The sequence below is a fragment of the Staurois parvus genome, unplaced genomic scaffold (assembly GCF_062004578.1).
Source record: "Staurois parvus isolate SC_StPar_1 unplaced genomic scaffold, SC_StPar_1.0 ptg000147l, whole genome shotgun sequence".
Classification (NCBI taxonomy): domain Eukaryota; kingdom Metazoa; phylum Chordata; class Amphibia; order Anura; family Ranidae; genus Staurois; species Staurois parvus.
The window spans coordinates 16,398,141-16,425,512 of record NW_028317943.1 but is presented as its reverse complement, the minus strand read 5'-3'; the positions used below and the strand labels follow the sequence as shown (position 1 = coordinate 16,425,512).

Here is a 27,372-nt window from a genome sequence, read left to right as displayed (position 1 = left end):
ATTTTCCATCCTTCTTTACAGTCACTGGCTTTAACAGCATTGGCTGGTGAAGCCAGGGTCCTAAGGGACTGTACAAGTTAAAATACTAGTGACTTAGCCATAATATTCTCTTACCTGGAACAAGCATAAAAAGTTAATGCAAATTTGGAGCTCCTAATCTACATGCTTGTTACAGGTGTACATAAAGAAATATAGAACAAAAACAATGAAAAAGCACGACAGGCAAGGTGCCAGTATTTTCAGAAAGTGAGCAATCTTTCATAAATCCTGGACAGGCGAAAAAAAGCATATTCTTAATCTTATATTTTAAACTCTGACTTACTAAGACGAAAGTGGGTGTAAAGACCCACCTTTTGTAGCACATCACACCTGTCAGTCAGATTTTCATGACAGAACACAATGTGTGCATACATTTTAAAAAAAAAAAAATGTATGCATCAAGACATTCATTTATCACACACACAAAAGATAAATACTGATATGTAAAAATATATATTTACAAAAATGATACAAACAGCTGCAATGCTAGTTGGAAAAAATGCATTTTCTAGAAAACAGCACCACCTGCAGGCTTAGAATGACATTAGTCTCACTGTTTCCAGCTTTGCTAAACGATTTATGCATATACCCTCTTGAAAAAGTAATACTTATCTGGATAACTTGGTGTTATTATATCATAACACTTGAAGTAAACCTATCTATGGAGGAGGGGGGCATGTAACATGAGACAAGTGTCACTATCCACAGCCATGATCCACCATTCGAGCCCCCAAAGATGGTATGCAGTCACATTTTTTTCTGAAAATATTTATTTGCATAGGGTCAAAAATAGTATCCCTTATTACAAAAATGGTAGACCACAGCAGACAAAAATGCCAGTGTTTGTATCTGCTGTATCCTACTATTTTGGTACTGCAATCTATCGGAAGCTACCTGTTCAAATTCAGGCACGAAGTACTGTTTTACATTCTGGGCTGCGGGAGGATGAGTAGGTTTGCTCAATACCCATTTTTCAATTCACGTTTTCTATAAAATAGCTTGCTATGACAGATAGGGCTGACTTTCAGGACCACTGAAAGGTACAATAAAGCCAAACTCTGGGCATCCATTGTTTCATTGATTAGAAGGACTTAGTAGATGTTTAGTTCTGGTGTGCAGTAAAAAATGTCGGCTTTCTTCAAATAACTATTAAAAAAAAAAATAGATTTTTGTTTTGTTGGATAGTACCACAGTATTTCTGGCCCAGCGCCAGACATCAGCAACTCAAGTAGAAAACACCAGCACTGGTATTCAGGGCTAGGCAAGAGGGACAGCTAGCCTCACTGCATGCTCCAGATGAGTGGCTGGCAACCAGTGGGTCACAGCTACATGTCTGCTACTACATCTGCTGTCTGCCCACAAAACCACACTGTGCATGCACAACTACCTTCTAGCTGGAAAAAGTAACTGACTGGCCACACATGTACAGTGCACACTTCATGCCAACCATGGGCAGCTACAGCAAGGTGGCAGAGGATGGGGGCAAGGCAGTACACCCGTTCTACGTCATGCATTAGCAGCAGGAAAGGGGCGCAGTTCTGCATTGTTGCCCTGTGCTTGGGATTATCCTGTCCCAGGACTGTAGGTATTTTGTAGCTATCCCTGCCTCCTGTAAGCCATTCTGCCATACCTACAGTGCTGATGTCAGCACGGCACCAAAAGTAAAGCTGAAGTTGTGCTATGCAGCAAAACTACAAAGAAACTTTGTAAGCGGTTTGAAGAAAGCACACATTAAAATACTACACAGTAGCGATTGACACCTGCTAGACCCTTTAGAGGTTTTCTATCTTAATATTAATGCCCAACGTTTGCACTTTCATAACCTTAAAGTAGGCATTTATGTTAGAAAGGGGACATTCAAAATAACCTTCACTCCCTATACTAATATTTGGGTTTACTGTTAAACAAATGGATTTCAGATGAAACTATTTTGAATAATTTTGCACAGAAAACTGGTGAAAAGACTTTTACAATGTCATTGCACTAAACCAGCAGCAACTGTTATCAATGCTACCCCAAATACTCATTTGCTAGATGAAAGGTCACAGTTTATGAAAAGGAAAGTACAATATTCTCAAATATGTACTCTATTTAACATGATGTTATAGTAGGCCATTGGAGGATTGGGCTATCTTCTTAGAACAAAACAATCTGATAAAACTTTTCTATTAAGGAAGAGTATCAGAAAAGCACATCTATCATTTTTTCTTTTTCTTCTTGTCAGATGTTAACAACTTTTGTTTTACTTCTGCTTCTGGAAGAGCACCAAGCTTTTTTCCCTTTGCTTTCTTTACTTTTTCTTTAATGGCATTCACATCAATTTTGGTGGAAGTGGGCCCTGGAAATATAACAGACAGTGTTTTGGTTAGTACGATTCAGATGACCATACACAAAACCACCTTTTTTCAATTTTATATACAATCCTAAATGATCAATAAGCCAGTCAACAAACAGTTCGAGTGTACACACGAATAGAAACTTTGTTAAACGATTGCAAGAATTTCCCCATTCTTTGGATAACTATTTTAATCTGATTGCAATGACTACACTGAAAAATATCCAAATCTTCACCAGCACAATATTAATACAGCCAGCTTAAGGGCCCTTTCAGACGGGCAGACCGATCGGGTCCGCCTGTCTGATTTTCATTGTTTCATTGTTCTCTATGGGGAGGCGGAAGTAAACGGACATCCCATCCACTAAAAACAGGTGGATGGCGATCCATTCCACAGCCGTCTAGTGGATCAGATGACAGTCAGATGTAAACAGATCTGACCGCCCCATAGAGAATAGCAGGCTGTGTCCATGTCCACACTGCATGTCCACCAGTGTGAAGGGGTCCTAAGAATTAGTCCATACGATCAGAATTTTAGCTCTGCGATCACAAATATATGCAAGGTGAATGGATGGAAAATGCCAGAAATATTTACAAGAATGGTTGTTAAAAACTTCTTGTGAAGTGTATTCCACTTTTTGACAGTCGCTGTTACTGGGACTCCTAGAAACATGCTGCAATCTTTCCAGTCATTTCATTATCCTAGCACCAAAGCTTGCAGTAACCAGGGTGCCCAGGCACCCTGGAGTGCCTTGAGGTTTCTTCAGGGGTGGCCTTGGCAAAATGTCTAAAAATTGCCCAAAATTTGTATACAAGCCAGCAATGGAACGAGCCTGCCTTTTAGTTACACAAAGCCACAGGTTATCATTGTGCTCCATTACGACCTTCTAGTGTCGGCATCCTGATAACTAATGACATCATTTGATAAGGAGGATGTCAGCTGCCTGCACAGCATCCTAGTTTGACCCTCCTCTGCCCTTCTCCATCAATGCTGGGGTCACATAGTTTTTCACATTTTAGAATGCGGTGCCCTTTTAAAATTATGGACAGTCTGGAGGCACCCCATTTTAGAATTTTAGAATGGGGTGCCTCAAGATTGTCCGTAATTTTAAAGGGTGCCTCGGGACTGTCCATAATTTTAACCATTTGACGCCCGGCCAATAGCCGTATGGCATCTGGAAAAATCCACTAGCTTTCCGGGAGGCCGCCATATGGCGTACTCCCACACATGCGCAGTTCGCATGCTTGCAGAGCCGCGCAGCAGCGCGATCTGTCACCGGCCGTGTACCTCGGATACGGCCGATGACAGATCTGAGTATCGGCCCCGTTGCCGGTACCATGTGACCTGCTGTGACCAATCACAGCAGGTCACATGACAGTTGTATACAATGGATGGCTTAATTCATGCCATCCATTGTATGCTAGTGTCTAGCTGTGAATGGTCACAGCGATCACATGCACGTCATGTGATTAGCTGTGGCCAAATCACAGCTAAGCACAAAAAAAAAAAAACCTGAATGAATCGATGTCATGCAGGTAAATGCTTGCTTATAGCAAAGTAATTCTTTGCTATAAGCAAATTGTGTAAAAAAAAAAAAATACTGATCACTTCCCCAAAGTAGTACAATGTTACTATGGTAACACTGTACTACTTTGGACATAGTGAAATCTTAAAAAAAAAAAAGAAAAATTTTTTTATAAAAAATTAAAAACAAAAAATAAAAAAAAAATATATATTTTTTTTTTTTCACACTGTCACCAGTCAGTGTCCCTGATCACCGCCATGCCAGTTATATGATGACGCTGTACTGCACTGGTGACAGTATGTAAAAAGAAAAATAGTGAAATTTTTTTTTTATTTTTTCATTTTCCGAAAAATGACAAAAAAAAATACAACTTCAAAGAACTCGCCATGCCTCTTATGAAGTACGTCAGACTGTCTACTTTGCAAAAAGGGGTCATTTGGGGGATATCTGTACTATTCTGACATTCTTGGACCTCAAGAAAATAGATTGGCTGTCAGTACTTCAGGATTGATCAATGTTCAGATCCATACCATAGTTTGTGAACTCTATAACTTTCCTACAAACTAAAAAATACATCCTAATTTGGGTTATTTTCACCAAAGACATGTAGCAGAGTATAACGCGGCCTAAATTTATGAAGAACAATTATTTATTTGCAAACTTTTATAACAGAAACAAAGAAAAACGTATTTTTTTTTTCAAAATGTTCTGTCTTTTTTTGTTAATTTAACAAAAAATAAAAACCCCAGTGGTGATCAAATACCACCAAAAGAAAGCTCTAGCTGTGTGAAGAAAATGATAAAATGTTAGTTTGGGTACAATGTTGTATGACCGCGCAACTGTCATTTAAAGTGTGAGAGCGCTGAAACCTGAAAAATGGCCTGGGCAGGAAGGGGGGAAAATGCCCGGTATTGAAATGATTAAAGGGAGCCTTGACTTAAAAAAGGTTGAGAAACACTGGTCTACACACACACACACACTAAAGAAAAGCAGTTTACACTATGTTGTCAACCATATAATGTTAGGTGTACAGCCGCCGTGGCTCCTATTACCTTTCTGAGGCTCTATTGCTGGTTTCTCCTCTGGTGGTATAAACGCTTTGTTTCTCTCTTCCTGCCGTTTAGACACAGCTTCTGCTTGTTTGGTCTGGAGGGTGACAAATAAAGATCACATTTTAGACTAAGTATTCTGAGGCAATGCAGTTGACTGGTATATCACTATGTTGACAGCAAGAAAGCAAACCTGGATTATCGGTTTTGAGCAGAGATTTTCTTTAAAATACAATACACAGACATACACTTATGTGTTTTAAAAGTATTAGACAAAACATTACTTTTATTTCTTCCAGTTTCTTTTTCCTCTTCTGACTTTTTTTCAGGAAGTACGCTCCACTTTCCAGTTCTTTGTCAATCTATAAAGCCAAAACAGGAAATAGTTTAAACAGTTTTACATATAAAACTTACAGAAGAGTCATACATGCCACCATGTTAGAATAGTTGGTACATCATTCTTTCAGACATTTAACCATCATATGTCCATCGGCTCAATTTCCTCAATTTTTCAAGGGACTACGAAGAAGTCATTAGCTCATTTATTACATTATAATGATAGTTATTTTTCTGCTACATGCTTCTCTATCTTGTCACTAGTGTTGCATGTGGTTTTAATTTGAACACTTCACTGGATTTTCTCAATTCCAATGTAGTTAAATAAATTCTGTAAAACAACCTCTATGTAGAAAACAAAAAATAGGTATGGAATTGTAGTTATGTGAAAAGCACAGTCCTTAAACTGGCACTACTTATGGGAGTCTTGTAAGCAAGTTCCAGTGCAGTCTGAGACCATGGACCAGTGTTCAAACACTTGCAGGCATGCACACCACTTGACATGCATACCACAATCTGATGGCATGCAGGACCCTTTGGGATCCAGCACAGAGGTCCAGTGTTTACAGGAGGAGAGCCGTGAATTTTCCCTGCATAATCTACAGGACTGAGCGATCAGTTTGACAACTTGGGTCCTGCCCAGCAATCCTTTATGAAAGAAAGCTACTATTGTCGCAAGGGGCAATTGGGATTTGTCACACCTCCGCCATGATCAGGTATGTGGCTGGTCTGATCATACTGGATCTCCTCCTGGCCTGATCATCCATTTTCCTCTTCATCCTCCCCCTTCTACTCTGAGCTTCAGCCATGGGTAAGCATCGAGGCATCATGGCGGTGCAGCCATGGCTCCATTGTCTCCAAAACTGTGCAAGGCCACCATCATTGGGTATTTTGCTGCACTGACACAAATTGTGTGGGTTGTTCTTGCAATCACTAGCACAGATGTTGTGGGTTGTTTTCGCAGTCACTGACACAGATGTTGTGGTTTCTTCACACTTTTAACCTTGATGTTAATTTATTACTATGGTTTGCTTTACAATTTATTTACTGAATCCTCATTTCTATCATTGAGAGTGTGAAGTAGACATTTTGTAACATATCTGTCAATCTCAATTTACCTATAGCCATTTTTTGCTACATTAGGTTTAAAAGATTGCCTACTCTTGACCTAGACTATGACAGATAACACAACTTTATTATAATTAGTACAAGGCAGTTTTGATTGGACTGGGACTGCCTTTGCGCTTTTTGACTTTTATTATGTCTCTATATATAGCCCCCACAGCGCGAGTGCGCGTTAATGGTCACCTTTCGGACTCCTTCTCAATTGGCAACGGGACCAGACAGGGATGCCCCTTGTCACCCCTCTTATTTATCCTTACATTGGAACCTTTATTGAATTGCATTAAGGATAATGCTAACATCAAGGGGATTTTGATCAATGACAAACTACATAAAGTGGCAGCCTTTGCTGATGACATACTTCTTTTCCTAACAGACCCGCATATCACGTTGCCAAACTTGCTACAAGATTTCAAACTATTTCAATACTTGGCTAACTTTAAAATCAATTTTTCTAAATCTCAAGCACTTAATGTATCATTAACTCCGGATGTGTTGAAACAAGCGACATCAAATTTTCCTTTTACTTGGCAACGTGAAGCTATCACTTATTTAGGAATCCAATTACCAACACATCTTTCGGAATTATATACAAAAAATTTTCTACCCCTCTTACGTGACATCTCCAAAGACCTACAGACATGGAATAAACCCTGGTTTTCTTGGTTTGGTAGGGCAGCTATACTAAAGATGAACGTGCTCCCCAGAATATTATATCTTTTGCAGACAATCCCAATCCAATTACCAAACTCATTCTTCAAATCCTATAGAACGCTCTGTACCTCCTTTCTTTGGTATAATAAACGCCCAAGAATTAGCTTTGCCCAACTCACCATGCCCAAGAGGAGTGGAGGTATAGGACTTCCAGATATTACCCGTTATTACAGGTCCTGTCACCTAGCCAGAATAGTGGACTGGACAACAAACCACACTCGTAAGGTGTGGGTTGGTGTAGAGGCTGATTTCTCAAAGATACCACTCTCCACCTCCCCGTGGCTGAAAACCTCTCACGTCCCTTCCGAGTTTCGAGAACACCCACTTATAGGTCCCACTCTATGCTGTAGTGCTCAGTTGTTCCAGAAAAAAGAACTATCTTCCTTTCCGAGCCCTCTTACTCCGCTTAAATTGAATCCGGACTTTATTCCAGGGATTTCTCCGACCTTTCTCGCTGGGTATGGCCGTGATGAGAATCTTACAGTGGGTCAATTCTTCAAAGATTCTAGCCTATTATCTAAAGAAGACATTGCAAAGACGTGGCCATCCATTACACTAACACCATGGATGTATAGACAAATCCACCATTTCTTACGTAACTCCCCACATCTAAAAGACTATTCAAGACCGCTTACTGCATTTGAGAAGCTCTGCTTTACAGACATCCCCCAGCGGCATGTTATATCTAAGCTCTATTCCTGTCTTGAAAGTACTAACACATCTCATTCGCGGAAGACCTGTTCAGCCTGGCAACGTGACCTACAACTTCAAATCTCACCAGAGGACTGGGACCACATTTACGACCATATGCATAAAGGCTCCATTTGTGTCTCTACACAAGAAGGCAATTATAAATTATTTTCCAGATGGTACAGAGTTCCATCTGTGGTTCGTAAATTTGATCCTAACGCCTCAGATCTATGCTGGAGATGTTCCCGGGCAACAGGTACTCTTCTACATATCTGGTGGGACTGCCCGCGGCTGCAACCCTTCTGGAGAAAAGTTTTGGACATAATAACACAAGTAACTACATACACCCTAGACTTTACCCCAGCACAGTGTCTACTTCATCATTCCTCACTTTCAGTGAGGACTTATCGTAGGTCGCTTGCTTTACACATGATAAATGCGGCAAGACAGTGTATTCCGATCCATTGGCGATCGGAATACGTTCCCACCGTGCGAGAGTGGTTTCTTAGGATCATCAGGTTCGCAGAGATGGAGGAGCTGATTTCAGTGGCAAAAGAACACCCCGAGAGATTCAGAAAGACTTGGGCGTGTTGGAATCATTTCCAAACTACCGATACTTATCATTGTCTAATGAAGGAATGAGCGAGAGGAGATTTGGTGACACGGAAACCCCTAGAACGTGCACCTCAGGAATAGTTACATTACGGGACTTTAACGAAATTGTATTTCTAAGTAAAGATTGAATCTGTCTCAGCCTGGAAGCTGCTAACTGATATGTCTGGTTTGGTTATGCCTATTTAGTTATATAACTCATCCTTCCCCCATTCACCTCCCCCTCCCCCCCTCCCCCTTTTTTTTTTCTCTCTCTCTCTCTCTCTCTCTCTTCCTCTGTATTCGTCCCCTATGTCCTTCCTCGCCCCACTATGATATTTTTCCTCATACTCATTCTCTTCCTCCATTCCCTTGCTCGTCTCATTCCCATCTCTTCTTTCTCTCAGTTTCACTTCTTTACCGTATTCTAACTAACTATATTTTTCATAAGGTACAGAGTACTTACAGACACACAGGTGTAACAATACTCCTCAAATCTAATCTATAATGTTCAGGTACGGAATCCTAAGACATATATGCCTTGAGTTGACACGACTATTGTTATATACCTCACTGTCCTGTCTCTTTAGATCTCCCTACACAAGGGCTATTGTACCCCGTCTTTCTATATATTACATACTGCTAACATCATTGCTATGGGTATATACTATGCCTTCCTCTTAGGACTGTATTTCAGGTTGTGCTACGATTTACTTATATGTCCTGAACCCGTCTGCGTTACGGGAGAACATGCTTAAAGACTTGCGCGGACTGCGATCCGTATTTGTTTATGACTTGTTATGCCTTTCATATCTCAATAAAAATTTCTTGGAAAAAAAAAAAATAAATAATTAGTACAAAAAAAGTGCCCCTCTTTTTTCTGACAAATTTTTCTTACATTTACGCATTGGCAGAAGCACCATACCTTGCTATCTGGCTGTGGTGGTGGAAATGGTGTATATTCTTTCTTGATTTTCTTTTTCTTCGGTTCTTTCCTCTTGCTCACATTTTTGTGTTTAAATTTTGGCAGAAACCTGTCCCAGCTTTTTGTTCTCAGATCTGGGTCTTTTGACAACTCGCGTTTGATCATTAAAGCCTATAGGATACAGCATAAAATCATGGAAAAACACATAGGTAATTCCTTTCAACCACGATACCACAGCTTTTTAAAAAGCTGGACATATTATCAAAAAGAAAATACAAAACTACCTTTTACCTTAATGTTATATATAGGATGGATATTCTTCATGGTGTCCAGAACAACTTTTCGAACCTGTAGGGTTAGAAAAAAAAAAAAAAAATAATGCTACTGGAAAAATGAAAGGTGGATGTTATTTAAGCTAGGATGTCTCATATGAGGCTGTTTGCATAGCATGGACACTGAGTGAAGAGATATTCCAGTATCAGAGCACCACTGTGCTCTAGTTAACTGCTTCCCATCCACCCTATAGCAGACGTACTGCTACAGGGCAGCACGGGTGCACAAAATCACGTATATATACGTGATTTTTCATTTCCCTGTAGGGGGCGCGCACACCCTACCCGCACTGCCATTCACGGCTGAGGGTGTCAATCACTGGGTCCCGGCCGGTGATTGCCGAGCATCTCTGACGCTCGCACCAAATGTTAACCTCTTCCTTCCCAGTACCATTAGTAGTGTCAGTGCTTTTTATTAGCACTTCTCACTGTATTGGTGCCACTAGGGATGTCAGTGACACAAAGTCAGTTTCCCCCCAGTGTCAGAATACCCATCACAGTCCCACTATAAGTCGTTGATCGCAACCATTACTAGTAAAGTTAAAAAAAAAAAAATTTAAATCCCAGTGTATATATACACCGCCATTTGTAAACGCTATAGCTTTCATTTAAACCAATTCATTTACTCGTATTGGGATTTTTTTCAGCAAAGGCATGTAGCAGAATACATTTTGGCTTAAATTTATGACGAAATTTGATTTTTAAAATTTTGTTACTGGATATGTTGTTTAATAGCAAAAAGGCAGAAATATTTTTTTTTCTCAAAATTGTCAGTCTTTTTTTTTTTTTTATAGCACAAAAAATAAAAAACCGCACAGGTGATCAAATACTACCAAAAGAAAGCTCAATTTGTGGGAAAAAAGGATGTAAATTTCATCTGGGTGTAGCGTTGCATGACCACACAATTGTCAGTTAAAGAAACGCAGCGCATTAACACAAAAATGGGCTGGTCAGGAAGGGGGGGTAAATCCTCTGGAGGGCAAGTGGTTAAAAAACTTTTTAAACCAATATCAGCTATTAAAGTGATTTCAAAGGTATTTTTTTAAATAACAAAATGTCATACTTACCTACTCTGTGCAATGGTCTTGCACAAAGCAACCATGATCCTCTTCTCCTCAGATTTCCTGCTGGCACTCCTGGTTCCTCCCTTCTGATTAGCCCCATAGCAAGCCACTTGCTATGGGGGGGAAGCATTCTGGTTAAATCCCAAACTGGGCTCTGTGTGTCTATTGGCTGTGATTAACAGCAGCAGAAGGCAATGGCTTCCGCTAATGCCTTCATGTCCAATGAGGAGAGAACTGCTCCCAGGCACTGCGCTGGATCAAGATCGGCTTAAGGTATTTGGGGAGAGCTTTACCTTACCTAATGACTTCTGCCTTTAGAAAAACTTTAAGTATATGCACATATAGTCACTTGCACATACACTCTACTCTCTATAAGATTATGTACTCTAGATATCCCCAAACCTAGAATGTGAATATTAAAGTGGAACTTTAGGTAAAAATTTAAAATGGATGGAGAGGCAGCATTTTTAATGCAGAAGAGACATGCTTTGTCTCATCTGCATTAAAGCTACCTACCTTCCCGTGTACAGTGAGCCACGCAGGCCTCTTGGACAAATGCCAAAATTTGACAGAACTCCTGCACATGATATCATCCCCACCCAGCCAATGAGAGCAGCCGGCTTTCAGGACCCAGAAGCTGGGTGCCAGGCAGTGAACCCCGTGAAAGCACATTGTGAGATCGGAGGTGAGTATTGATCTACTTTAACTTCTAGCTGCAATGTCAGAGCTCAAACATTCCCGTTCTTCACAAGAACACCCCTGAATTGGTTAAAGTCTTGATGTTGTCACGTTGAGGGATAAGAAGCATGCCAGAGCTCTGATTTTTGAGCAGAAAGCTGATATTTGAATCCAGAATGCCCTGGGATTTCTAAGTGTTTACCGTCTCATTGGTCCCCAAAGCCCTACTACCTAAAAACAATTGTTTCCATGCAATGCAATGATGATAGTGAACAAGCCTAAAACAGCCATATAAAATTTAAAATAACTGGCTCTATAATTAACGGCTATATCTCTGCTAAAAAAAACAAGCAGTCCTGGATGTACAGTTGTCCAAAGGGGAAAAAAAGAATTGATTTGAATTGCTCTGTGCAGAGCTCAGCGGCTCCAAAACTGAAAAGAGTGCAGAGCATGCCTGGGGCTTTTAACAAGTACGATGCGCATTCTTGTGATGCTGGGGCTGAGTTTCCAATGGCTGGCTCGACCTAGCAACCGGACAGGATGGAGCTATGCAGACTTTTTCTTAAAGGTGAACTAACCTTCTATGTCTGCCTCACCATAACCTGTAGGAATTGGGCTTGTTTTTAACAGTTTCATTGGGTTGGAAAAAGTAAAAAAATAAGTGTACTTTTCTGCTAAAACTGTTACAATGCCATTTGCCTACCAGCAAAATATTTAACTTTTCTGTGAAACCCATGCTCAGTTCTACTATTGTATTCCATTCTATTATTGCTGCTCTATCCTAACTACGAAGGCTCAATTTTTCTGATCCTGCAGTTATACCTCTGAATGTCATCTCTGCTTTCTGATATAAACAAACTGTGTGCTGCTTAGATACCAACCAGCACAGTGCCATTTTAGGCAAATGACCACACCGTGGATGTGATTAGTGTCAATCATTTTAGCTATACACTTTTCTTTTCTGCAGCTACAGCAGACACTTCTATAGTTCACTTAATGTAAAATGACAGCTGGTGGGAATGATGGGAATTTACTGGTAAGTAAGATTTAACATAATTATACTTAGTACAATTGGAAAATCTATTGTCTTTCATGCACACCCATGGACTAAAGAGATATTCCATTTCCCTGGGGTTCCTAAGATGTTTAACAACCATATGGACTTCCTTTGTCAGATTACACTATGAGCACATTACCTAAAAGAGCAATGGAATCACTCACATACAATCAAACCAAGAATAATACTTGTGAAAATATAAGCTTTTTTTTTAGATTACCTCTTTAAGGCCATTAAAGGGTCCAAGAACAGATACTGTATTTCCCTGAACCATTATGTAACAGTTTGTGAGAAGCTCCAGGGCCTGAAAAGAATCATACGTTAAATAGACAATCTTGTGAAAACAATATTTCTGGAGCAGAGATGAATGTTCTGTAAAATACCTTCAGAGTAGATCCCTTAGGTCCTAAAAGCCGCTGTCTCCTTTTAATGAACCTTTCCCTGTTTCGAACTAAAGTGCCAATTTTAATAATGTCACAGGCCATGTCATCTTGGAGAACCCTTACTGCCTGAGGGAAAGAAAGGTGAAATAACAGTTATAAATCATTTTTTCTTCTCATATAGCAAACAAAATCACAGGTAATTACATCAGGCAACATTAATAGTAACAGTTATAAAGCGGGTAATCAAAAGTGAAGATTTTCTAACAGTATATTCTGAGACAACTGCATTTAAAGATACAAAAGTAAAAAGAGAAAGCATTAGACGACCATCAAATCAAGCTCTATTAAATAATTAGTATGAATTTATGGTTAATAGTCTTTAAAGTATTGGGCCTCTTGCACACTGCAGCATGAAAAAGGCTCAGTACAGTGTTTTGGGTTTTTTTTTACAGATCTAAAATGCAGCCCATTGTTTACAATTTGCCTGTACACATAGGTGCATGAACAGGCACTGCATATTCTTAACCACTTGCCTACAGGGCACTTATACCCCCTTCCTGCCCAGGCCAATTTTCAGCTTTCAGTGCTGTAACAATTTGAATGACAATTGGGCGGTCATGCAACACTGTACCCATATGACATTTTTATCATTTTTTTGAGACAGTTAGAGCTTTCTTTTGGTGGTATTCAATCACCTCTGGGTTTATTTTTTTGTTAAACCAAAAACTGAAAATTGTGAAAAAAAAAAAGTTTTAGTTTTTGTCATCAAATTTTGTAAATAAGTGATTTTTTTCCTTCACTGATATGTGCTAATGAGGCTGCAGTGATGGGCACTGATAGGCTGCACTGATAGGTGGCACTTGTGGGCATTGACAGGCATCACTGATGGGCACTGAAAGGCAGCACTCATATGTCACTGATAGGCAGCACTGACAGGTGACACTGAAAGGCAGCTCAGATGGGCACTGATATGTGGCATTGATGGGCACTGCTGGGGCTACACTGATCATCTGTACCCTGATGATCAGTGTACATGTCCTCTCTGTGTAATTCCAATTACCGGCTCTTCTCTCGAGCTGTCAGCGTGACAGCTCAAGAGGAGAGAAATGCCGATAACCGGTATTTCCCTATTTACATGCGATCAGCTGTGATTGGACACAGCTGATCACATGACCAAGCTGACATATTTGGCTCTTTCCGTTGATGGGTGATAAGGCGGTACTGACTGGCACTGTTAGGCGGCACTGACTGGCACTGATAGGCGGCACTGAATAGCACTGATGGGTGACATTGAAAGGTAGCTCACATGGGCACTGATATGTGGCATTGATGTGCACTGATATGTGGCAGTGACGTGGCACTGATGGACACTGACAGGTGGCACTTCTGGGGCCACACTGATCATCAGTGGCCTGATGATCAGTGTACATGTCCCCTCCGTGGAAAGCCGATTACCGGCTCTCCTCATCAGGCGAAGAGAAATGCCGATAACCGGCATTTCCGTGTTTACATGTGATCAGCTGTGATTGGACACAGCTGATCACATGACCGAGCCGACATCTTCGGCTCTTTCCTTGATCCGCTGTGTCCGAGGGACACAGCACTCCGGCGATCGCCGCGCTGCCTGAGCCGCGCATGCGCGGTGAGAATGGAAGGACGTCATATGACGTCCTATCAGAACGGGAGAACCACCTTGCGCCCGTCATTGTACTATATGGCGGGCGGGAGGTGATTAAACAAAGTTAATGTTTTTGTAAATAAAGTCCTGAAGACCTGAACCCTAGCAGCCAAGTGCTTCAAAGTAAGCATCCTAGCCTTTGTGCTGTCCCAAGCAGCTTTTAAAAGGACAAGTTCACCTTTAAAAAAAAAAAAAACAAATGCAAATTTTTTTTATAATGGGGCAATGGCCCCAATCCATTTTCTCGAGTCCCTTCCCCAGCACTCCTGGCCCCCTCCCTACCGAGTTACCTGATAGCAATCCGCTTGCTATTGGGGCACTTGTGTGTGCTCATTCCAGAGCTGGCTGTGTCTATAGGACCCAAAAAGCACGGCACGGCTCCACCCCCTCTTCACTGACTGTGATAGCAGCAGGAGCCATTGGCTCCAGCTTATGTCTGAGGAGGGAGAGAGCTCAGAGAGAGCCTGCTTTTGTGCACGTCACTGGATTGAGATTGGTTTCAGGTAAGTATCAGGGGGTCTGATGGGGGTAGCTGCATGCAGAAGGTTTTTTACCTAAATGCATAGAATGCATCAAGGTAAAAAAACCTCCTGCCTTCAGAACCACTTTACCAATTTCCCTCCGGAAGATTTACCCCCTTCCTGACCAAGCCATTTTTTGCTATTTAGCACTGTGCTATTTCAACTGGTAATTGTGCGGTCATGTACCCAAACAAAATGTATGTCCTTTTTTCACACGAATAGCTTTCTTTTGGTGATATTTGATCACACCGAGTTTTTTATTTTCTGTGATAAACAAAAAAATTGAAAATTTTAAATTTAGGCCAAAATGTATTCTGATACATTTTTGGTATAAAAAAAATCCCAAGGCGTGCATATTTATTGATTCGTGTAAAAGTTTTTACTTTCTATCACATTTCTAGAGGTGCTAAAATGCCAGGAAAGTAGACATCCCGAGGAATTTGCTAAGAGGCATGTTGAGTCTATGGAAGATTTTATTTTTTGCCACAAATTTTTTGAAAATGACCAAATTTTTTTTTCCTTTTTACATACAGTTGTCACTTAAACGATATATTGCTCACGTATGCCATGGCTATATGTGGAATAACACCCCTAAACACATTCTGCTACTTTTCCTAAGTATGGGGATACCACACGTGAGAGACTTTTTGGCAGCCTAGCCACATACAGGCCCCCCAAAATCCAATGACCACCTTCAGGCTTTCAAAGGGCATATTTCCTCATGTCACTTCCTCACTACCTATCAAAGTTTCGGAGGACCTAAAATGCCAGAATAGTACAAGCACCCCCCAAATTACACCTTTTTGGAAAGCACCCCAAGGAATTTGATAACAGGCAGAGTGAGTTTTTTTGCAGATATAATTTTTGTCACAGGATTTTGAAAAAGAAAAGAAAAAATACATTTTTGAATTTGTACATTTCATTTTCCAAAAACTTGTGGCAACAAATGATATCTTAAAAATACTCACTAAGTCCCAGACTAAATACCTTGGGAGAGTCTACTTTCCAAAAAGGGGTAATTTGGAGGGGGGGGGGTGCTTCTACTATCCTGGCATTTCAGGGCCAACATTAGAAGTGTATGCCACACATCACCCACTCATATAACCACTTGAAGACCAAGCCTTTTCTAACACTTACTGTTTACATGAAAAACTATTTTTTTTAGAAAATTACTTTGAACCCCCAAACATTGTATATTTTTTTAAAGCAATGGCCCTAGAGAATAAAATGGTGAGTGTTGCAATTTTTTTTTTATGTCACACAGTAGTTGCGCGGCGATTTTTCAAATGCCAATTTTTTGTGGGAAAAAAAAATAAACTTTTTTGGAATCTTAATGCACAAAAGACAATATATAGCCCAATTGTTTGATACAATATAAAAGATGATGTTATGCCGAGTAAATAGATACAAAACATGACATGCTTTAAAATTGCGCACGCCCGTGCAACGGTGGCAAATTAAGTACATTTTTAATATTGACAGGCATCGCTTTAAAAGACTTTACAGGTCACCTCTTTATATATACACAGGAGGCCTAGCACTAGAATTACTGCCCTCGATCTGAGGTTTGCAGTGATACCTCACATACATGGTGCAGCCTCTATTTACATACCGAAACGGGACTTGCCTTTGCGCATAAGTACAGGAAGGAGGGCGGGGGTGATTGTTTATTTTTTTGTTTAATTCTTACACTGTCCCTGTTTTTTTTTAATCACTTTTATTGTTCACAGGGAATGTGATAGCAATAGGCAATGACAGGTGCTCTTTTCTGAGAAATCTGGGGTCTATTAGACGCTAGATCTCTCCTCTAGCCCTTAAAGCATCTGATCACACCAAGATCGGTGTGATCAGATGCTTTCCCAACTTGAAAATGGTGCTGTTAATATCCAGCAAAACGGAAATTATGAAATGTTCATAGCCTCCAGTTTCTTAGACCATAGAGATGATTGGAGCCATTCTGGTCGTCCCCTCCCGCTGCTTGTAAAAACGATCCAGCAGCTAATTAGCCACTATGATTGCTTGGATGAAAGCTGACCCCCGGCTGAAAAAAACAATACCAGAATGATGCCTGTAGCTGCAGGCATCATCCCAGTATAACCAAAGTCCAGCAATCTAGCAGTATGTTGCTGGTTCTTGTTGGTCATATATGTAACAGCAGACAACATTGGCATACGATGAATTGGGTCTGTGGACCAAAATGACCGCAATTCATTCTTTCTTGTAATACCCACGTTGAGAGTTAGGCACAAAACATTTTTAAATTCCATGCGAATTGTCTGCTAAGAGCTAAATTTGGGTGAGCGGTGATATACTGTGCATATAAATTGCTTTGGGCCACAATCAATTGATGCAAAACTTCCGTGAAAAACAGAGGAGAGGCTAAATGCTAGTGCTGGCAGCAAACGGGAGGCACTGGTATAGTTCTCTTTGTGATCAATATCTTGATCCGTACAAACACTATACTAGTAATGGCGATGATCAGCGACCTATAGCTTGAGTGCGATAGTGTGCAAACAATCTAACGTTAGCTGACCCTGGCTGGGAGAGGTGCTTACAGACCCTGACACTATCTGATCTCGCTAGTGGCAGTAATACAGTGATCAGTGAAAAATTCTATATACTAACACTGTACTAACGGCACTGGCTGGGTGACGGAGTGATCAAAGGGTTAAATGTGCTAATCTAAAGTGTGTATGTAAAATGTAGTGCTTTTACTCACTGTGATGTTCTCTCTTCTCTCCCTGGACCGACGGGGGAGGCAGGGGGGGGCGCAGGCATGTTCACACCCCTAAATAGAAAGTGACGCAAGGGTATGTCGCTTTGACCAGAGCGGCCGCTCACTCGCACATTGCAGGCAGGCGGTTGGCAAGTAGTTAAAAAATTTTCAGTACAGTATTTTATTTAAACAATTTTTTTAAAAATACTTCTATCAGAGTAGTACGATGTCACCATAGTAACATCGTACTACTCTGGGGGAGGGGGGGATGATCAGGGATTTTTTTTTTTACACTTTGCTTTGCAGGAGCAATAAAGTTTATTGCTCCTGCAATGCAAAGCTTGCTTTGAACTGTCATGAATGGGTTAAGTTCATGACAGTTCAAAATGACAGTGATCTGCGACTGGCTACATTGGACACATGGTACAGGGTGCTGTGATTGGCCTCATGTACCATGTGAGAGCTGTAGGCCAATCACAGCTCACCAGGAAGAGAAGCAGAGCTATTATGATTCAGATCGCATAATGATCACAGGGTCCCTTTCAGGGGGATTTTCATTCCGATTGCAGCTTGGGAGCACTGCGTGTATGAAACTTTTCTTGTAGCTGCTGCCCGTCCACAATACATTACAGGTGGGCAGTCAGCAAGAGGTTAATGCTATTAAAAATGACCTTTCCATTTCAATCTGAAGCTGCTGTAACTTTCTAAACCTGTACAAAAAAATTCAGTGCTTTCTGTTGACATATGGAATGCCCTTGGAAATATCTTCTTCTGCTTTTGTGATATTCAACAACATTCTTTATTGTTCCAAATTTTTATACAGGTAGGAATGCATCAACAATAGCACAGATGTAGACAAAGACAGTCCAAAAGACAGTTCAGTACAGCAGGTAATACAAAATCTCTCCCTTTTTTTTTCATTAAGATACACGTACATTTTAGGCATCCCCTGCAATAGGATGTGATGACTAGGCAGCATGGTCATGTAACCATGTGGCGATTAGTCAGCATAGTCATGTGACCACACTGACTAATCACTGCTTGCTATTGCAGACATTATTCTGAAACACAGCCTCCTGGGCTGTGTACTGAGTGAGAAGTGTACTGAATGGTACATTGGCAGGCATGCAAGTGAACTCGTATAACAAAAATTAATTGCAGCGACGACTGGGGAGGGTGCTGAGAGATAACATTTTCATTTTTGCACGCAAAGTGGAATTATCTTTAAACGAGCTGCTGGAAAACTTCAGTAAGTACAACCTGAAAGCTTACAAGCAGCTTTAAAGGAACAGTCAGCGCTCTGTGTTTATCCTTTTAACAGTGCCCCCCACCAGCCCTTAACCACTTGCCTACCGGGAACTTATACCCCCTTGCTGGCCAGGCCAATTTTCAGCGCTGTGGCACTTTGAAAGACAATTGCGCTGTCATGCAACACTGTACCCATATGACATTGTCTATCCTTTTTTTCATACAAATATAGCTTTCTTTTAGTGGTATTTAATCACCACTGGGTGTTTTATTTTTTGCGCTATAAACAAAAACAGAGCAAAAAATTAAAAAAAAAAAAAAAAAAAGTTTCTTTGTTTCTATTAAAAATTTTTCCAAACAGGTAATTTTTCTCCTTCACTGATGTGCGTTGATGAGGCAGCACTGATAGGCTGCACTGATAGGCAGCACTGATGAGGTGGCACGGATAGGCAGCACTGATGGGCACTGATGAGGTGGCATGGATAGGCAGCACTGATGGGCACTGCTGGGCAGCACTGGTGGGGGGCAGTGGTGGGCGACACAGGTGGGCACTGATCATCAATGCCCTGATGAACAGTGCCGATCACTTCTCTGACAATTGCAGGTTATAGGTAGTACTTTCCTCATGTTGTGACAGCGTGAGTAAAGTGTCATTGGACACAGCTGATCACACGGTAAAAGGCCGCTGTGATCAGCTGTTTCCAAAGGACACAACGATCATCTGCAGCGCACCACTGGCGGCGTGTTCTGGAATTTCGTCCATGGACGTAGTCCCAGAAGTAGACACAAGACAAAAGACAGCTACAGCATGGTAGGGAAGAAGTTAAAGTGAGCTTTAGTGGGAGCATGTTCTCAGCACACAATCTCAGGCTGCTGCGGACACATATGGGTGGAGGCTGGGCATTAGAGCCCAACTTTCTTGTCACTGCATATATACATTACAGTCAGCAAGAGGTTAACATTCTCATACTGGAGCTGAACGATATGTTAAAGATTTCTAGAAAGCTGCTGGAAGCTTCATAAAAGTTTGGTGTTCACACTATTCTTTTAAGATGAAGCCCGTGTCAACTAGGCCTAAAAGATAATACTATTTGGGTACATTAGATGTGTATTTAAATTTCCCTTTCTTCTAAAGCCCAATCTGCGTTCAGATCATGCTTACGTAAGTACAGACAGGCAGTGCGAAAGCAATGACGCTTCCTCACCGCCTGTTTTAACACCTTTTTTTTGCTGACAAGCTTGCCATAACTGCATGCACTGCATTCGTAGGACATTTAAGGTGCTTCCCTTTTTGCTTAAGTGCGTAGCCTGCCGATCCATGCACGTCAGGTATGTAAACACCCCCGTCCGCTGCATTTTGCATAACTTAATCCAATCACCCCCTCACCCTCCAAAGACTACCCCCCCACCCACATAGAGCTGAAATGAGAAGGCAATGTGGACTTGAAGGTGAGGCCATCGGCACTCTTTTCCTCATGTGAGCCAGCAGGCCAAACGGTACTGTGCATGTGTGGCTTCTTCTACATAAGCCCTACTGAAAAATCTTTTTCGCTGGTGCTTTGCAATAAGGCTTCTACAAATCAACACAGAAAATGACAGCTTAAAAGTATACTCACCTGCTCAAATGGTACACTTCTGGCCAACAGCTTTATCATATCCCTTGCTCTTACAATAATATAAGGGTCAAATGTCTTTTTGGTAGTGGTAACTGTTATACTGCCTTCAATTAAATCTAATTCTGCTTTCACAAACTGCAAAAAAGAAAAACACTGGGAATTAGATATACTTTTGTGATAAGGGAATTATTAGTATTTAGTAGAAGATTGTCCATACTTATCAGCTGGTAAAGGCAGTATAAAGCTCACAGACAGCAATGCAGACTAGTGGCTCCATTTGAATTCTGATCCTCCCTTTCAGCAATTATAACATGACTAATACCTAGGTTTCTAATCACGTACTGTACCTGACCACCAGACCTGTAGCTGTGGCTTCTGCAGCAAAAGCATGTTCTGTAAATTTTTTTCGGATCTTAGTGGTCAGGGTAGCAGGAAAATTATCCAATATTTGTAAAGAAAACATACTGAAGAAAGCAACCTGAATTTTTACCTTCATAAAATAATTCAAAGTTTGAAGCATTGTGAGTTGTCAGGGACCTTTATCGATATAAGTCTGATGATGTGGTGTTTGCAATATTCATTTGTTGCAAAATACATCTTAAGTTTGGAGAGATACAGACAGAGCTTCCTGTTGTGTCAGCAAGACAAAAAGTGAGGGGAATTTGTGTCAATGGGGGACACCAACAACAATCAATCCATTTTTTAGTGGAGTTAATTGATCCCTAAAGTGAAGTTTTATTTTTTTTCCAATGGGAAAGAAAAAAAGCAGAGATGTTCCCGAAAAGTGTTTCCTACCAATCTCTGTTATTGAACATTCAACCATAAAAAAACAAAACAAACAAAAACATTGCTGTCTTTATATCTCCATTATGTCCCCTGGCTCCAGGCTCACAGAGATGATGGTCATGTGTGGTAGCACAATGACTTTTGAATTTTCTACTTCTTATCCCAAACGGACAGGTAGTGCTGATGACACAGGCAGGGCTGAAGCAGAGAATGAAGAAAAGACTTTGCAATATAAGCACACAGGTAGACTCTTTGTACTGATACACGCATGAAAACCTCCTTCTGAGGAGAGGGTTTTACATGTAAACAAGGCATTTATTTTTTTTTAACTTAAGTGCTTATAATCTGCAGTGAACAATTCAGTCAGTAAATATTCTAACAATGACCAATATTTAAAATTGGTCATGTCCACAACAATCATCTTCTAAAGAATGTGAGCTTCTCTCAAAGTTAGCAAATTAGAATAAAACTTCATTTAGTCCAATAAATGGATTTTTAAATAATGTTGATATAACCTCAGAAAATGCATCTTTACATCACCTACCAGAAATCCCCTACATGGCAGAAAACAGACTGCAAATGGAGGGCTATATTTTAATCAAGACTCGAATATCTCTACCTAATGTCAATCAAATATTTTCATTCACTGGGATCAATGGCAGATGTGTAAAGTAGCTTACATGAGGCAGAAAAATTCAGTAAATCTGACTATGTGACTATGCTAATTGATCATCTAATAAGCAAGTGGGTAACGATGAAATGTCAGGGGCTCAGCCAGCCACTGAGGACTTGGAACCTGACCAAATGTAAGGGAGGGCTCCATTAGAGCCTCAGCACTATGGAGATAGTTATTTCTCTTCCGGTGGAGAAGGAACCTTGAAGAAAACCGAGAAGGTGACGGGGTGAGAAGGTCCCACAACTAGGATACTTACAAAAACCCCAGATATGCAACCCCTCCAAGTTCACGGTTCATGGAATCATGGGAGAGCATATACTAGGAGGCCCCAGCAACTAGCACGAAGGCCTGAGGGAAAAATAAACCATTCTGATGTTCCTGCTAGGCCGTAAGAAACACAAATATTGAGGGCACTAGGTGACTACTCTCTTTTTATTTGATAGTACATAATGTGTTTCCTGTTTTAGATAGGTGGAACCTCTCTCGTGCTGTCCTGGAAGTATAATTAGGAAAGTACTGCAACAGGGATGTATGAAACACAACAGTATTTGAACAGCGTTACCCTTACATTGGCAATGCACATAAACTGTACCCTGTGTATTTAGATGAGTTGCTGGAATTCTACATATTTACTGCCAAACACAACAGTCCTTATCTACAAATTATTATGACTGGTAAATAAAGACCAAGATACTTACACCTTCCCCTAGTGCTTTCTGCACTAAAGGCCAGCACTCCTTCAGATAAGCCTCTCTATATTTGGGAAACAACGTGGCAAAACTGCTCTCCTCCAGCAATCCTTTAGGATTATGATCTCTAGTGAAAGGTTCTTCCTTCCAGCCATCTGGGACTGTGAGAAGTTCAGAGTCATCTATAGCTGTATAAAGCCAAGAAATACATTATTATCAAACTCACTGAACCATACTTATAGAGCAACTGACCATTATGTTCAAATGTATGCAATGATTCAGAATTTTAAAGCAGGTTTTTATTGGATATAAATCCTGGGATATGTCCCAGGATTTAATTTATACCCTTGTAAGGAAAAACTGTAAGCTAAGTGCACTGTTTTAAAAGGGTGAACTTGTCTTTTTAAGGTGCACTTGAGAAGTCCTGCATGCAGGGTTTTTGGTGCACTTTCATAAAATGCACCACAACTGCCCCATGCAATAAAAGTCTATGGCAAAGCACAAGTAATCCACACAAAACCCGCAGTGCAGGGAAAATCACATCTGATCAGCATGAAAGTGCCCTTAGGCTTTGCATTGTGGGAAAAGAAAGAGTGCATTAAATCAGCCAACAGAGTATATTATAAAGGTACTGCCACGTTTATATACTTGGGGAATGGAAAGGATCACTTCCAAGTGAAAAAGCTTTATGTGGAACCTGTGAAAATTAGAACCAGTGTTTGAAGTGAACTATCAGTGTAAAATAAAAACAGAAAAGACAACCATACCTGTTGAAACAAAGAAATGAAAGTAAGGGCATGATTAAACTTTTAAACACATTAAAGGGTAAGTTTCTTTTAAAGAAAATAATACATACGGCATACACTACACTATCAGCTCCAGAGCCTGCAAGTATCATAATGCTAACAATAGCAAGCAGTCATTGAACAGTGGGACCATATGAGCATACTGACCAATGAGGATCTCTTCTGAGCTGCATTCTTCGGGAACAGCTTCACAGAAGCAGTAAGAAATTAACATTGGTCAGTGCAGTCATGAGGCCGCACTGACCGATGACTACTCATCATCCTTGCAACCATTATGTTTACAGGGTCCAGAGCTGCTAGTGCAATGTACAGATCCACTTATGTAAAAGTAAACAAACTTCGGGCCTCTTGCACAGTGGGCTGTTTGGCTGCAGTGTGCCATGAATGACAGGTGTAGCTTCCAGCTCTGCTGAAGGCAGCCCATCACAGTCCAAGGCTGTACATTGTGCTAAGCGTTGACAGCGTTTACAGCCCTGTCCAGTCAGGAACCAGGTTCCAGAATGCAAAAGACCTGCATTCTGGGACCACTTTCCCTACTGGTCAGGACCCTAAATGCCAGCAGCACTCGATAAAACATCCACCCCATACTACCCTGTCCAGCCGCAGCCTGCCAGACTTTGACTGGCTGCTGCAGTGGGGCTGGACGCTGTACCTTTCCCTCTTGGGCACACTGCAACCAAATGGCCCATTGTGCAAGGGGCCTTAAAGGATAAGTTCACTTTTAGTAACATGTTACACCCACATGCCAAAATGAAAAATCCAGATGGCTGCACTCCCTTTTCTTCAGAACAACACTTTATTTGTTCATACAGTCCATAAAAGCATCTCAATGGTACAAAAGTACACGTGGGGAGAGAGACAGGTAACGCACATTTCACACTGGAAGAACTTTTGTCTTATTGAGCATTAAGATACTTTTATAGACTGTTTTTGAACAAATAAAGTGTTGCTCTGAAGAACAAGGAAGTGCAGCCATCCTGATTTTTCATTTGTGCATGTAAAGTGGTGCGCTGGGCTAGCACTCTTCCTGTGATTAGAAAACAGATGTTAATTGTGAGTGTAAACACTCTGCTTCTATTGTGCTATTGCTGGGTGTCCAGTGCGCCCCTATACCTTTAAGGAGGGCTCCAGGCATACCTGCCCTTAATCTATTATATATGTGCTCCAAATTTGGAGGCTCTCAAAATGTATAGAGTTAGGACTGCTGTACACTAGCGTGCTGTGAAGAGGCTCCGCAGGTTACACATATATTTGCAAATGTGTGCAACTAAACCCCTGGTTTTAATGTGGACTTTCAAGACAGCATAATTAAGTGAGCTGGGAATTTTTCATTGTTGTTTAATTGCCAGTTACACCCATATTTACCCATGTTAATAAAGCACCTACTGGAACCCTGACCTGATCACCCATTGTGACAGTGGATAGGAGATCTTCTCCCTGCACCCACTGTCACAATTCAAATACAGCACGGCCATGCACGGCTCCACCCACACAGATGCTTCATTCACAGAGTTCTATGAACAAATGGACTACAAGTACTGTCAGCCATAGTGGCAGACAGCTTGTAGTTCTTGATGAATTGCAATGGCGTTGGTAAGTGCTCTTGTACTTACATAGTTATTCTGGCTTAAAAAAGACAAAAGTCCATCCAGTTCAACCATTAAAAAAAGTTATAATCCCACACCCACAGTTGATCCAGAGGAAGGCACAAAACCCAGCAAAGCATGATCCAATTTGCTCCTGCAGAAAAAAAAAAATTCCTTCCTGATCCCCCGAGAGGCAATCGGATATTCCTTGGATCAACTTTACCTATAAATGTTAGTATCCAGTTATATTCTGTGTATCTAAGAAAGAATCCCAGCCTTTTTTAAAGCAATCCACTGAGCTGGCCAGAATCAACTGTTGAGGGAGTCTATTCCATATTTTCACAGCTCTTACTGTGAAGAAACCTTTCCATATTTGGAGATTAAATCTCTTTTCCTCCAGACGTAAAGAATGCCCCCTTGTCCTCTGTGATGACCTCAGGGTGAATAACTCTACATCAAGTTCACTATATGAACCACTGATGTATTTATCTGTGAGCCGTGCATGAGCCATCGATGCGACTGACGTAAAGGAATGTTAGCCCGCATCGGTGCTGCTTCCCGTCCACCATCTATGTAGAATGGGCGGACAGGAAGAGGTTAAGGCATAGTGTTAATTTACTAAAGGCAGATATACTGTGCACTGCAACTGCAGTTGCTCCAGAGCTTAGTAAATGAGGTAAAGCTTCACTTTGCAAAATACCCAATCACAAGCAAGGCAAATTTAAAAAACAGCATTTTGCTTGCACGTGATTGGATAGAAATCAGCAGAGCTTCCCCTCAGATCTAGAGCAACTGCACTTGCAGCGCACAGACTATTTGCCTTTAGTAAATCATAGTATGTACCACATACGAGCACGTTATGACAGACTTACCTTGAGCCTGGGTTCACACATGTGCGGTGCGGTATATCGCATGTGATTTGCACAGGAACCGCACCGCATTCCTGTACAGATCACATGCGATTTGTGTGCGGTGCAATTGGAGCCATTCATTTTGTATGGCTCTAATTGCACCACATCAAAAACATGCAGGACCCTTTTTTGATCCGCACTAGAATCAGATCACATGGCTATTCACACCTATGCGATCCAATTCTGAACATCGCACCATATTTTGCAGACTGCTTTCGGGGTGTTGTTAACTTAACATACACACCCACAACGGTTCGCATGAATGGGGTGCGATTCTGAAGCGGTGCACCATTCGCACTGAAAACGCCGTGAATTCTGCACATAAATGTGAACCAGGGCTCAAACGAAGCCCCCCCAGGGGCACACTGTCAGCACTTCCACCTTCATTTGATCTTTCTTCTGGGTTTGCACTCTCCACCTGTTTGAATGTCTGCTGTGTGATGACATCACTCCTGTTCATGCACACGGGGTTGCGGTACAATGGACGGCATACTCCAGCGGGCCATCCATTCAGAGCGCATCCACTAGTGACGTCACCAGCTGCTACAAACATGAATATCTCCTCAACAGTGCATGTTTAGGAGATATTCGCTGTACCCAGAGGCGGACTGACCATTTGGAAACTCAGGCACTGCCCGAGGTCAGTAGGGGGCCCCATGAGATGTCCCTGGTACCTTTTTTATAGGCTTTTTTGAGTTTGGGCAAGGACACAGTGGCCCCATGATCCCCTATTGCCCGGGGGCCCCATGAGTTGCCAGTCTGCCCCTAGCTGTACCTACAGGTAAGCTTTATTATAGACACTTACCTGTAGGTAAGTCATAACGCCCAGTACAGCCTGTACATACAGTTTTTACAGGGCTCTCTGCAGGCACATCTCTTAGTGAAGTAAATAGTTCATTTGGATCTATTTGGTCCAAATGAACTTCATAAAGTCACAGCTTGGAGTTAGGATTTAATGGGCAGGATGGAGCACTTCATTCCACATTTCCATAACATCCGGATTGTAATGTGCACGGTGCGATGACAGGGTCTTCCCTCCATGTGGGTGCACTGTACAGGAAGGGCTCTCAATGGCATGCTCGGGGATATGCTGCACGTAAAGGACAACCGCATGGCCGCTTCCCCGGTCAGTGAAGACAAATAACAGCGAGTTATCAGGACAGGGGCTCTGCACCTCACCCACTCACCAGGTTTACTCTCTCTCGGTCTCTTTTTACCGGCACTGGATTGTAATTCCTGCTTCTCCTCCGCCATGCTGCTTCTACACACGTGACCTAAACAGCGGCGGTGCGACCCGA

General features: G+C 41.4%; 1 protein-coding gene across 1 annotated transcript; it reads right to left on the bottom strand.

Moving 5' to 3' along the window:
* Positions 1-473: 473 nt before the first annotated feature.
* Positions 474-27,372, bottom strand: KRR1 (KRR1 small subunit processome component). Its single transcript, XM_089674088.1, has 10 exons — positions 27,262-27,372; positions 22,781-22,959; positions 20,621-20,755; positions 12,842-12,967; positions 12,679-12,762; positions 9,619-9,675; positions 9,328-9,498; positions 5,234-5,311; positions 4,953-5,046; positions 474-2,377 (listed from the first exon to the last, which is right to left on the bottom strand). Exons 1-10 carry the CDS (start codon positions 27,326-27,328, stop codon positions 2,238-2,240), a joined length of 1,131 nt encoding a protein of 376 aa, XP_089530214.1. The 5' UTR covers positions 27,329-27,372; the 3' UTR covers positions 474-2,237.